The 12,937-nt window shown below is 46.2% G+C and overlaps 3 protein-coding genes across 3 annotated transcripts; 2 read left to right on the top strand and 1 right to left on the bottom strand.

Moving 5' to 3' along the window:
- Positions 1 to 655: 655 nt before the first annotated feature.
- Positions 656 to 3,632, bottom strand: PAAG_01807 (hypothetical protein; the record flags this gene model as incomplete). The annotated part of the gene is made up of 3 exons (XM_002795873.2): positions 656 to 1,823; positions 1,884 to 2,043; positions 2,093 to 3,632. 3 exons carry the CDS (start codon positions 3,630 to 3,632, stop codon positions 656 to 658), a joined length of 2,868 nt encoding a protein of 955 aa, XP_002795919.1.
- Positions 3,633 to 3,961: 329 nt separating this feature from the next.
- Positions 3,962 to 4,530, top strand: PAAG_01806 (hypothetical protein; the record flags this gene model as incomplete). The annotated part of the gene is made up of 3 exons (XM_002795872.2): positions 3,962 to 3,989; positions 4,116 to 4,252; positions 4,381 to 4,530. The coding sequence occupies 3 exons, from the start codon at positions 3,962 to 3,964 to the stop codon at positions 4,528 to 4,530; spliced, it is 315 nt and encodes a 104-aa protein (XP_002795918.1).
- Positions 4,531 to 6,544: 2,014 nt separating this feature from the next.
- On the top strand, positions 6,545 to 12,510 carry PAAG_01805 (TATA-binding protein-associated factor MOT1; the record flags this gene model as incomplete). The annotated part of the gene is made up of 4 exons (XM_015844452.1): positions 6,545 to 6,555; positions 6,626 to 6,643; positions 6,731 to 12,136; positions 12,207 to 12,510. 4 exons carry the CDS (start codon positions 6,545 to 6,547, stop codon positions 12,508 to 12,510), a joined length of 5,739 nt encoding a protein of 1,912 aa, XP_015701456.1.
- Positions 12,511 to 12,937: the final 427 nt, after the last annotated feature.

Below are 12,937 nucleotides of genomic sequence, written 5' to 3'. Positions count from 1 at the left end.
TCTTTCGTTCTATGATTGGGATTTGTTTCTAGAATCTCTTTGCTAATGGGCCAATTGTAATTACAATAGGGATGGGATGTGGGTGTTATATAGTTGAATGTCCTGGAATGGTTATGATACTGGGTCGGGATGAGAGAGGGGTTAGTGGTGGTGAAGATTATATTTATGACATTGGTAGGGATAAGTATCAGCCGGAGGAACAGAAGCTGAAGACAAAAATTAACTACCTAGGTACCTAGGTAAGAGAAGATCCAGTCGGGCTGGAAATTTTTGTAGGATTCTGGATATTATTGGGATGTTCCATCATGGGAAATGCTCCATGTGGGCTTGTGGCGTGTGTTTTGCTGAGAGAAATCTGAAGGGAAATTAGTGTTATTAGATTAGAACGGAACTGGTGCATTTGATATGGGGCAAGAAATATCTGGGCGATATCCTATACCTAAACTTGGCTACCCGGGCGCTTTGGCTAAGAGAAGGTGTGTAATATGATATATTCCCAGGTAGGTATATGAAGAGCACCTAGACCAAGAGGTAAATATCAAACAGAATATTAACAAGTTACCATTATGAAACACCTTTGCACTCACATGAGTAACTGCAGAGATAACTAATGAATTTAATATAGGAATCAAAATGCGCATGCCACATAGCATCACTATCCATCCACATGTGCGTTAGCATTATTATTATTATTAACCGGCTGAGCGCCCAGCACCCACCCAAGCCCACTCGCCAAACCCCCTGTCACTATATTACTAACCATATCCCTTTTTCTAACTCGTCCCGCCGTTGACCCCTCACCACCACTCCCATCCTCCGTCTCAGCAGTATCCATACTGATGCGTCGTGACTCGCTCGAATCACCACCCCCAGCGCTGGCCCCAACACCCTCACCACCACGAAGAGGAAATGCGGTCTTGCTGATTGCCTGAGCCGCGCTTCGTGCTACCTCAAATAACCCCATGGGCGCCTCTTCATATCCTCCTGCCAATCGGGAGGTGCGTTTGGTATTCCCTGTCCGCGACCGTTTAGCTCGTTCTGTTTCCAGAGCATCGAGTTCAGCATCGGATGGACCGAAGCCACCTGGTACGATCGAGCTAGAGATGTTATCGCCACGTGTGTCCCAGTTTTCGGCTTCTGTGGATTCTCTGGCGCGTAGGGAAGTCATTTCTTCATCGCAGCGGCGCCATACGGCGAGGACTTCGGGGAGGTTCTCAGGAGTAGGAGCAAGGGCTAGTGCTAGCGAAAGGAGCTCCATGCGTTGGGAGAGACGGTGAATTTGGGATCGGAGTGGTTTATTTAGTGATTCAGCAATGTTTGGGCGGTATCTACCTGCATTGAATGCGGCACGCCACAATACATCGTCTTTGATTTTCGTAGAGCCTGAATTGACAGATGGCGGGGCTACGTGAGTGTGAACGTATGAATATGCCGTGTCGAAATCATTGGATTCTAAGGCTGCGGTGATGGAGAGTGATATTATTCGATGATCTGAGGCTAGATACTCTTCTTCCTGAGACGGCGATGGTCTGTTATGGATGGGGTCATCATTGGGTCTTGGTTGAGCGGGGAAGCCCGCGGTAACCAGGTGTCGACCAATTGTAAGCAGATTGTCAAGTTCTGTGTATGCCTTGGGATTTTGTTCGAGAACTTTGCCGATCAAGGAAAGGGGATCATGGTGCACACGGATGCTGACAGGCTGGAATGGGACGCCGTGTTGCAATGTGAGAGAGTAAAACGACAACGAGTGAGTAGCGGCTATCAACGCTTTGATTTGGCGGAATGATTTAGAATTCGGGAAGCCTGGACCAAACGCCTCAAGCCTACATATCAATCAGTTAATTATATTCTGGTCAAATATGCTTCACAGGAAGCAGACGTACATTTCCAAAGCTCGTTTTATCCCGCCCCTGGTTTTGTTTCCATTTGTGGCATTGTCATATGATGAAAATATTGACTCGGTTACTGCAGCCTCAATCTGCTCTGGCGGAAGAGGAGATAAGCTGAGTGATTTTGCATAGAGCTCAACGGCCAAGTCATATTCTGAGATTCGTTAGGACTGGTAACATCTGTGGCGATTACGAACACTTACGTCTTGCATTTAACATGGCTTTCAGAATATCTCCTTCAAGGAGAACTAGAGGAATTCGCCAGAATAACCCATGGCCAGCGCGTGATTTTGCATTGTTTTCCCTAGATTGATCAGAAAGCCCCCAATTTCTCAACCAAAGCAGTTGCAGTCTGATTTTCCGCCAGTCCAGTCCAGTCTTATGGTCCTGATGCAGGGTTTCAAGAACTCTGCGGAATTCTGATAACTGCATTTCATCACTTGCAAGCAAAGAGATATCGGCAGCGGTCCTGCATGAAATCCCGTGACCGAAACCAATTAAAGTGCGAATAGACACGAGAATGGCGTCAATAAAAGAGATTGATTGAGAAGTGGGAAATGTGAGAGGATTAAACGGGTCTAGAAGAGCATTTTGGAGGATGGCGCCTCGCGAGATATCAGAGAGTGATGTGAGGTCGAGGTTGAGAGGGTAGAGTTCCTTTTCATAGTTGTGTAGTTCAGAATGACCAGGTATCTCAAGCAGAGACGCAATTCTACACAATATACGGCAGGATCCATCGAGGGTTTCTAACGTTGTTTCCGTAGTAGCATAAATCGCAGCAAGAGCAGCTTGTCCGTAGTTCAAAGAAAGCTCAGTTTCTTCATCAGATAGAACGGACTCTCCATGATCACTATATCCACCCAAATCCATATCCTGTGGACCCGACCATTGCTCAACAGCTTCAACAGCTAAGGGAAAATCCCGTATACTTGTCGAAAGTAGCCACTCGTTGACATCTTGCCATCCACTAGTCCTGGACCCTCTTGAAGAATTCTGATTATCAAATATCCCAATCGACCCTGAATGCTCGAGATGGTTGGGTCTCCGCCTTTTCGACCTGGCATGCCCGTACATCCAGGACCCAACCAATCCTCTCAAGTCTCTTCCCACATCTCCTCCTCTATCACATCTATCGGTTTTCGACAACAAAATATTGACGGCGCTTTCCGAATCTAGGGACTGTATTATTTCCAATGACAACGAGACATCATTTTCACAATGGTATTCGTAATTGAATCGGACGAGAGGTAGTACAGTCGATATCACCCATGTTTGAAGGTACGTCGATATAGGGATGAACGGTTCAAGAAGTTCAATAATAAACGGCTGTAATCCGGACTCAGAGTCTATTCTGTGAGCTCGATGGAGAAGAAATTGAACTAGCGAGCTGCACGACTCATCTGTGGAATGCCTGGGGTGTTGAAGGGGTAGGAGATGTAGCTGTTGGACCTGCTTCCTCGCTGCAGTTTTAGACAACTCCCGAACTGAAGCGGTGTCAATATCATCATCTGTTTCAGCTGGTTTGGATGAAGATCCATTGGTCAGGCTCTGAATAACAGGGATATACCGGCATGGCTCTGTGCTTTCAGGTAGGAAGGTTAATATGATACGGAAGAATATGTCTTCTCTGGGAGAGGCATGGAAGTAGGATTGTAAACGTGGCAATGCTGACACATCGCCGTTAATGCAGAGCTCGACGGCAAGGAGGATAAGATGGGCATCGGATAATTCTGAGAGAGCCATTATGGTCGTTCTCTTCTTCTCATGGTTGACGTGAGCATTTCAAGGTGTTTTTTAGTGTTGCGCACATATATTACAACTAAAGCGTTGGTGTCGATGTTGGACATGCTCCAACCACTCAACGCAACGTTACCACAAAAATGCATGAAGTTGGATGTTGGTTAATGCCCGTATTAAGCGTGGGGGGAAGCTTGGACCAATCAGGACTCGTGGTTGCAACAGTGACCAACTCGTCCAAGAAAGAGCCTCAACTCCAGGTCTCCATTAATCTCAATCTCCAGCAACCAATCGGCCACCCTCTCTGCGATTGAAAGTTTGATTGACACTTCACAATGGCATCAGGCTATGGCCTTAATGGCGGTATGTATTCTGTCCTCGTCGTTCAATTTCAGCTTTAACTCCCCTCAATTCTAATAAACAAATCCAGCTTTCTTCTCAGTTTTGTAGCCGACCTTATTAACTGACGTCTCCCATCCCTTTTCATAGGCCCGTCGCGCTGCTTTCCCTTCTGGCAAGAACTCCTAGGTTGCTACGTGGTTAACGCGGGGGATGGTGAAGCCGGAAAGAAGAAATGTGTCCCAGCATTGGAAGATTACTACGAGTGTTTGCATCATAGAAAGGAGGTACGGGTATCTCGCAGCTACTCCTACTGGGGTTATATAGCCTTGTGTATACCACGTGTTTAACCTACACATGGGGAGTTGGGACATTTTGGCACAACAGAACTGATCCTTGGGAAACACCGTTCTAGGTTGCGCGAATGCGGGCGATGCAACAGGCATACCGAAAGGCGGAAGCGTCACATCCTAGAGAGAATGCGCCAAAGGCGGAACAAATCAGTTCGTTAGGATTACTGGGCAAGGACGAAGAATCCAAGGCGACACTGGCGGCGACCCGATGATCCTTATTTTGTGGAGAGAACACAAAGTCATGACATGGATGGGGTGACGTTTTTGTCACTGGTCTTACACACGCTGCCTTGGTTCCCAGTTGCGGCTTTGCTTTCCTTATTTGTTCACCTCCCGGGATTTATATTAAACGTATATATGGAAGATTGTACAGAAATTCAGAAGTTCAGAAATTAAGAATATTATCTTTATTATCAACCTAAAGGAATTTTTTATACAGGAGCTTCACCCGCCTATTTCAGTTGCAGCTTAGTGGGTGGTTTGATAATTTTCAGTGATCTTTTGCTGCCGCTTCTTTTTGATATCGCCGATTATTTCTCTGCGTGGTATTTTCATGGGCGCATTTGGCGGCTTGTCGCACCTCCTCTTGAGTTACAGACACGGGATCTATGGACATCCGTGTCGAGGTGTCATTCCATCGCATGAAGATTGGTCCTCGCTGTGTATTTGTTGCGAAAAAACGGTCTATTTCTTTGCTAACCTGGATGGGAAGCTATAATTATTTTATAATTTGTGTCTTGCCATGGGAGAATCATCCCATCTGTCCATCTTTTTTTCTAGAAATTTTTGGATAAATGCTGGAGGAATAAGTATTTCTCGTGAAGAATTCCTTTGTCTGCGAAAACAAAGGACCGCTACAAATATCATCGACTAACAGCATCGATTATAAAATAGTCGAAAACGGGCAAGAGGTTTTCGGTTCTACAGGAACCGAAAATATGAACGAGGTTAACTTAATCCCTTCTTCCCATTCCGATAATTAAATATCGAATCTTTTCACGAGTCAATGGATGGGGAGATTCTTATCTCAGGCCTGGAAGAAGAAGACATGAGATTGAAGATATTGACAAGATCTTGTCGATGAGGTTAGTGTCTAGTGTTCACTACTCTGTTACACAAAGTTCCTCGCTGGCGCAAGATGTGCGACACTAGGAGCATCCATTAATGTTAATTTGCTAAAAACATGGCGTACCAATTCAGCCAAGGCGGGCTACCGTGCCTGGGTTTGAACCCTCCAGGGCTGTAAAAGAGGACAGATATGGAGCAGCAAAGTGGTGGTTGCGGAGAGAATCATATGGATACAGTAAACGATCATGGGAAATCTGCAACATAAGAGCTAGAAGTGTTAGTTACCGGTGTGAGTTGTAAGAAAACAAATTTCTCTCTTCAATAGTGAGAGGGTAACTATATCTGAACTTCCATGTGCCCCGAGTAACCAACCTTTATTAGTGTTGCAGACAGATATCATCTGATTGTGGAGGCCCAACATCGCGATAAAACAAGCAAAGAGCTTCACGAGGAAGAAGAAGCAAAATTCAGATAGGGGGCTTGTCCAAAGTACCTCAATCTTCTCCCTACTGGCGGATGATGATGATAACTGACCGAGTTAGTTCAGTGTGCTTCGTACTCGGGGGCCTACACGGGCAGACCCGTGATCGTAGAAGGGATTAGGGGAAACATCACGTGCCAGTCAGAGCGTCTGTCTGGGACTGTACTGCGCTAGTCCCAAATAAGCAAATTTAGCGAGGTGCAAAACATGGGTAGTCGCGCTGGACAGAGGGCTGTCCCAATGATATAAACAGCCTGCGCGACCTTCGACAAATTTTCTTGATCCAGCACCAGGCCCTACGCAATACAGTCACTCCGCCGTTGCATCGTCATTTTTTCTTACTAAAACAACTCCTTATTTTTGGCAGCTCCCACCCTTTCTTCGATGCATGATCTTCTTTTATTTCGTTTTATTTTATTTCCCCAACAATAGAAGCAAATGTTGCGGACCTCATAGAGACATCGCTATATTAATCATAGTATTAATTCTAACGTGTTATGATGGGTATTTTGATGGGTTGGCCCCAACTGCTCCTTCTGCTACAGCTACAACTGCAACTACTCAGCTTGCGTTGGACTTTTATTAATTTGTCCACTGCTTACTAACCTGCACCGCGCGGGACTAACTTATTATTGCATTTCCTTTGCCTTCGCCTGGTTCTTGTCCTGTGACCTGCCATGGCGTCCAGGTGTGTTTCCGCCAATCGCATCGCTTCTTTTCCCCTCATTCCCCGCTTCTACTAATCTGTTTGAGTTTAGGCTTGATCGACTAGTCACGTGAGTATATCTATATTTCCATTCTACGCTATTCCCATTGTAGACTAGATCATATTAATTTGGAAACTAACCAACCACCGACAACAGCCTCCTTGAAACAGGAAGTACTCCAATTATCAGAAACACTGCCGCTCAACAGCTCGCAGATGTTCAGAAACAACATCCAGATGAATTATTCAATCTTTTAGGTCGCATTCTACCGTATCTGCAGTCCCGGTCATGGGATACCAGGACTGCAGCTGCCAAGGCAATAGGCGGCGTTGTTGGGTACGCTGAGCAGTTCGACCCCAACGTTGATGACCCCTCAAAGTCCACAGAGGATGATGATGTTTCTCCAACTATCAAGAAAGAAGAGAATCGCGAAGTAGCAGAGAATGCTGCTTCCGAAGACCTTCTCGACTTAGAGTCATTTGATCTTAACTCAATTCTGAAGTTTGGACACAAGCTCCTGGGCAGCGCCGGAAAAGAATATGAATATTCTCTGGCCGGATTGGATGCGACCTCGAGGCTTCAGCATCAGAAAAAGACATTAGCCTCCCGTCTGGGTCTTGGGGGGGAGTATATTGAGGATGACTTGGTGAACGAGGCTGATTTCGTTACCAACTCACAGAGCAAGAGTTCTGGTCCTAAACTCCAGATCCCTCTGCCATCTCTTTCTCGCAAAAATAGTTCAACTAGTAATTCGCCTCACCCAGTGGCTTCCCCTCATGACCCTTCGCCAGCTACTCATTCCAATGGTGACGATCAAGGTCTCAGCAAACGCCAACTGAACCAGTTGAAGCGAAAGAATAAGCAAAATGCAAAATTGGGAACTAATAAGATTCGAGTGGTTGATCTGGCCGTCCGGAAGAATTCTGATACGCTGCCAAGACCCACTGCTTCCACTCCACAAGCAATTAAAAACGAGGAAAGTGGCAATGAAAGCAATGGTGATAAAAAACTCGACTATTTTTCGCTGGAGAGAACCGAGCCAGAAGATGATAGTAAAATCGTATCAGAATTCAAAGGACCTGTGATCCCTGAAAAGCCAGCCATTCAGACTGATGCTGAAGAAGCTGGTTTGGAATGGCCTTATGAACGCATGTGTGAATTTCTGATTGTTGATCTCTTTGATCCTAGCTGGGAGATCCGCCATGGCGCTGCTATGGGTCTTCGGGAAGTCATTCGCGTTCAGGGAGCTGGAGCTGGCAGGGTACGTGGTAAATCGAAACGCCAAAACGATATGCTTAATCACCGGTGGTTGAACGACCTGGCTTGTCGGCTACTTTGTGTCTTTTTACTAGATCGTTTTGGAGACTACATTTCGGATAATGTAGTTGCTCCTATTCGTGAAACTGTCGGCCAGACCTTGGCTGCTCTTTTATTACATTTACCCCCGGAGTCTTTAGCTTCTGTGTATCGCATCTTGTATAGAATGATCATGCAAAATGATATTGGCCTCGCCAGTCCTATTTGGGAAGTATGCCATGGTGGTATGATCGGACTTAAGTACCTGGTTGCTGTCCGGAATGATGTTCTTTTAAAAGAACCGGAAATTCTCGATGGGGTCATTGCCGCGGTAATGAAGGGACTGGGAGATTACGATGACGATGTCCGTGCGGTTAGTGCAGCTACACTAGTACCGATCGCAGAGGATTTTGTGAACCTTCGACCTGGCTCACTAAACTCACTAATCAACATCGTGTGGGAGTGTCTATCTAATCTCCAAGATGATCTCAGTGCCAGTACGGGATCTGTAATGGATCTGCTTGCGAAACTCTGCACATTCCCGCAAGTCCTTGAAGCGATGAAAACCAACGCAGCGCACGATTCCGAATCTTCATTTGGAAACCTTGTCCCGAGACTCTTCCCATTCCTACGACATACTATCACAAGCGTACGATCTGCTGTACTTCGAGCTTTACTAACGTTTTTGAAACTTGAAAGCGAGGGGCAAAACGCATGGGCTGACGGAAAAGCAATGAGGCTAATTTTCCAAAACCTCCTGGTTGAGCGTAATGAGGGCGTGCTAAAGTTGTCTCTTCAAGTGTGGTTTGAGTTGCTCCATGCACTAGAGAGTCGTGGCCTATTCAAAACTGATAACGGTCTTCTACCTTCTTTGCAACCCCTCATCTCGTTAACTATGAGCCCGTTTGGTGTCCTGCGATACCCGATTCCTATGGATGTTTCTATTTTTATCCGCCCGTCTGGTTTACCTTTCACCTCCGCTGGCATTACTCCGAGGAAGCCCTCTCCAACCACTCCCGTGGAAATACCTGCGAAAGGCCGAAGACGCAAATCTGATAAAAGGGATGCTACCGCTGTTTTCACTCACAATGTGGATGGACATATGTTACAAGGAGACATTGATCTAGTGGGCGTGGAAACAGTTATCCGATCGAAAATATACGCCGCAAAGGCTTTGGGTCGCTTCTTGTCTACTTGGGACAACAACAACCGCTCCAACCTGTGGGAGACTATCTTGCCTTGTTTAAATTGGCCTGGTTCGACTTCGCAATTGGTGGCTGCTATGGTGGTTGTGGAGTACGCCAAAATCCAGGGTCCCGGAACAAGATATGCTTCGACATTGTCACAATGGCTAAATCCTATTATCGAAAACGATAGGCCTTCGTGGTATAGTGACATAGCGAGCTATCTGCATATTGCGCGCGCACAATGCCATTCGCTTCTCAATTCCTTTAGAGACCATGCGCATGTTTCACAAATTTCAATTCCCTTGCTTGCAGTCGTTGTTCAGGGCGACCAGGATGCTGGTCCAAGTGCCTTTTCAATCGCGGATGCTGAGAAGGTCCTTGGCCCGGATTTTGAAAAACTCAAAAAGAGCCTTTCTCCAGCCCAGCGGATGACTGCGCTACAGGTTCTAAATGATTCCCGAGCTAGCGCATTGACGGCTGTTGAAGATGCTAAGGAAGTTAAAGACCAACGTGATATGCGCATTCGAGCTGCGGCTGCCAGTGCACTGGTTGCTCTTCATGACATACCCAAGAGGCCAAGTCAGATCATTAAGGCAATGATGGACAGTGTTAGGAAGGAGGAAAATGTGGAATTGCAGCAAAGATCCGCTTCAGCTGTTGCGTCTCTCGTTCAGTATTACACGGGGGCCTCCAAGCGTGGTCCTGTAGACAAGGTGATTGGGAATCTTGTCAAGTTTTGCTGTGTCGATACTTCAGAGACGCCCGAGTTCCATCACAACGCTAGCCTGGAAGCGGCAATTCTGTCCCTTCGCAAGGAAGAGGATAAGAAGGACCCCGTTGACGCTGCCAGGTTTGAGAAGGAAACCCGGGAAGCTAGGATCATGCGACGAGGTGCCAAGGAAGCTTTGGAACAATTAGCGAGCAGGTTCGGCGCAGAGTTACTGGATAAGGTTCCCAACCTTGCCAGCCTTATTGAGAATCCATTACGGCGGGCTCTTACGGATGGTCTTCCTCCTGATATTAAGGATCCCGACAACGAAACTGGCCAAGAAGTTGTTGATGGATTGTCAACTCTACGAGCGCTGGTTCCTAAATTCCATCCTGGCATTTACCCCTGGATTATTAACCTTATGCCTATCATCGCTAAATCCCTGCAATGCGAACTGTCCGTTATACGTTATGCTGCTGCTAAATGTTTTGCGACAGTATGCAGTGTCATCAACGTCGAGGGAATGACAATGCTTGTGGATAAGGTGTTGCCCAACATTAATAATGCATTGGATGTCCATTGTCGGCAGGGAGTTATAGAGTGTATCTACCATTTGATACACGTCATGGAAGACAATATCCTGCCTTACGTTATTTTCCTTATTGTTCCTGTCCTTGGACGAATGAGCGATTCCGACAATGATGTAAGACTTCTTGCCACCACTGCTTTTGCAACATTAGTCAAACTTGTTCCATTAGAGGCCGGCATTCCAGATCCTCCAGGATTATCCGAAGAGCTATTGAAAGGCAGGGATCGGGAACGGAAATTTATGGCCCAAATGCTGGACGTGCACAAGATCGAATCCTTCGAGATTCCTGTTGCGATAAAGGCAGAGCTCCGTTCGTATCAGCAAGAAGGTGTCAATTGGTTAGCTTTCCTTAATCGATACCATCTCCACGGGATCCTCTGTGATGACATGGGTCTCGGAAAGACTCTCCAGACTCTTTGTATCGTGGCTAGTGATCACCACATGAGAGCGGAAGAATTCGCGCGCACGGGCGCCCCTGAAGCGAAAAGGTTACCGTCATTGATCATTTGTCCACCTACTTTATCCGGACATTGGCAGCAGGAAATAAAACAGTATGCCCCTTTTTTGTCTTGCCTAGCATATGTAGGTCCTCCTGCCGAACGTGCAAGACTCCGAAGCTCCCTCGACTCGGTGGACATCGTCATTACATCGTATGATATTTGCAGAAATGACAACGACACTTTCAGGCCTCTAAATTGGAACTACTGTGTTTTGGACGAGGGGCATCTGATTAAGAATCCCAAGGCGAAAATTACGCGTGCTGTTAAATGTTTAAAGAGTAACCATCGTTTGATATTATCGGGTACTCCAATTCAGAACAACGTTTTGGAGCTTTGGTCGCTCTTCGACTTTTTAATGCCTGGTTTTCTTGGGACTGAAAAGGTTTTTCTCGATCGTTTTGCGAAACCTATTGCTGCCAGTCGGTTTAGCAAGTCTTCTTCCAAAGAGCAGGAAGCTGGAGCCCTGGCTATCGAAGCGCTACATAAACAAGTACTGCCATTCCTTCTGCGACGATTGAAAGAGGAAGTGTTGAACGATCTACCACCAAAGATTCTCCAGAATTATTACTGTGACCTTAGCGACCTCCAGCGGAAATTGTTCGAAGATTTCACTAAGAAGGAACAGAAAGATATCGCCAAGATAGTCGGAAGTACTGATAAGGAGGCGAAACAGCACATCTTCCAGGCCCTACAATATATGCGTCGTCTTTGTAATTCTCCTGCCCTCGTCGTTAAAGAAAATCACAAGAGGTACAACGAAATCCAAAAGTCGCTCGAGGCCAAAAATTCCCATATTCGCGATGTGGCGCATGCACCGAAATTGTCCGCCCTCCGCGATTTACTCGTTGACTGTGGCATTGGGGTCGATCCATCCACCGAGGGAGAACTGGACACGGGAGTCAACTATGTTAGTCCGCATCGTGCCCTTGTTTTCTGTCAGATGAAGGAGATGCTAGATATCGTGCAGAACGACGTGTTTAAGAAGCTGCTTCCTTCAGTGCAATACCTTCGTCTAGACGGTAGCGTGGAAGCAACCAAGCGACAAAACATCGTGAACCAGTTCAACACTGATCCCAGTTACGATGTGCTCCTCCTCACGACTAGCGTTGGTGGTCTCGGTCTCAATCTTACAGGCGCTGATACCGTCATCTTCGTCGAACACGACTGGAATCCGCAGAAGGATATCCAGGCCATGGACCGTGCACATCGCATTGGACAGAAGAAGGTCGTCAATGTCTACCGGTTGATTACGAGAGGGACTTTGGAAGAGAAGATATTGAAGTGAGTCTCCATATATTAACCACCTGACATTAAAATAATTATACATCCTAACATACCGTACTATAAACAGTCTCCAACGTTTCAAGATCGACGTCGCCTCGACCGTCGTAAATCAACAAAACGCCGGCCTCAGTACCATGGACACAGACCAACTGCTTGATCTCTTCAACCTTGGCGAAACGGCTGAGGGAGCTGAAATGCACAGCCAGGATGGCGGTGTGGGTGGTAATGAGATTGATATGGTCGATATAGATGGCGAGGTCAAGGAGAAAGGGAAGAGGGGCTGGCTTGATGACCTTGGTGAGCTGTGGGATGACAGACAGTACCAAGAGGAATACAATCTTGATTCTTTCTTGGCGACTATGAAGGTTTAAGTGGGAGCTTCGAAGTTGGGGAGGTATGGAAGGATATTGTTTTGTCTTCACACTTTTACGTAGCAGGTGTGGTTTTCGTGTGTTTGATGTCATTTACTTTCTGTGACTGCTATTGTAACTTGCGGTTGCTTTGCTGGCGAATGGGGCAAGCATCTGGTGTTTTATTTTGTGTTTTTATTATCAGCCATCTGATATTGAAAAGTAACGGAGGAAAAATAGGATGGAAATACTAACTGGCGGTTGATACGGGTTTGCTTGCTTCTTCGATTACAAGGGAATAGAAGAGTTGGTGTTGGTTGGTACTCCATTTTTTTCCACTTCTGCCTCATATTTTCCTTTCATTTATTCCTCTTTTCAAATGATGTACTTCATTAGCGTCAGTTACCACAGTTTATGGAGAGCAAAATGTATCAATAGGTATTCCTTT

Source organism: Paracoccidioides lutzii (assembly GCF_000150705.2).
Source record: "Paracoccidioides lutzii Pb01 unplaced genomic scaffold supercont2.4, whole genome shotgun sequence".
NCBI classification, from domain to species: Eukaryota; Fungi; Ascomycota; class Eurotiomycetes; order Onygenales; family Ajellomycetaceae; genus Paracoccidioides; species Paracoccidioides lutzii.
This window is presented reverse-complemented; position numbering and strand designations above follow the sequence as displayed.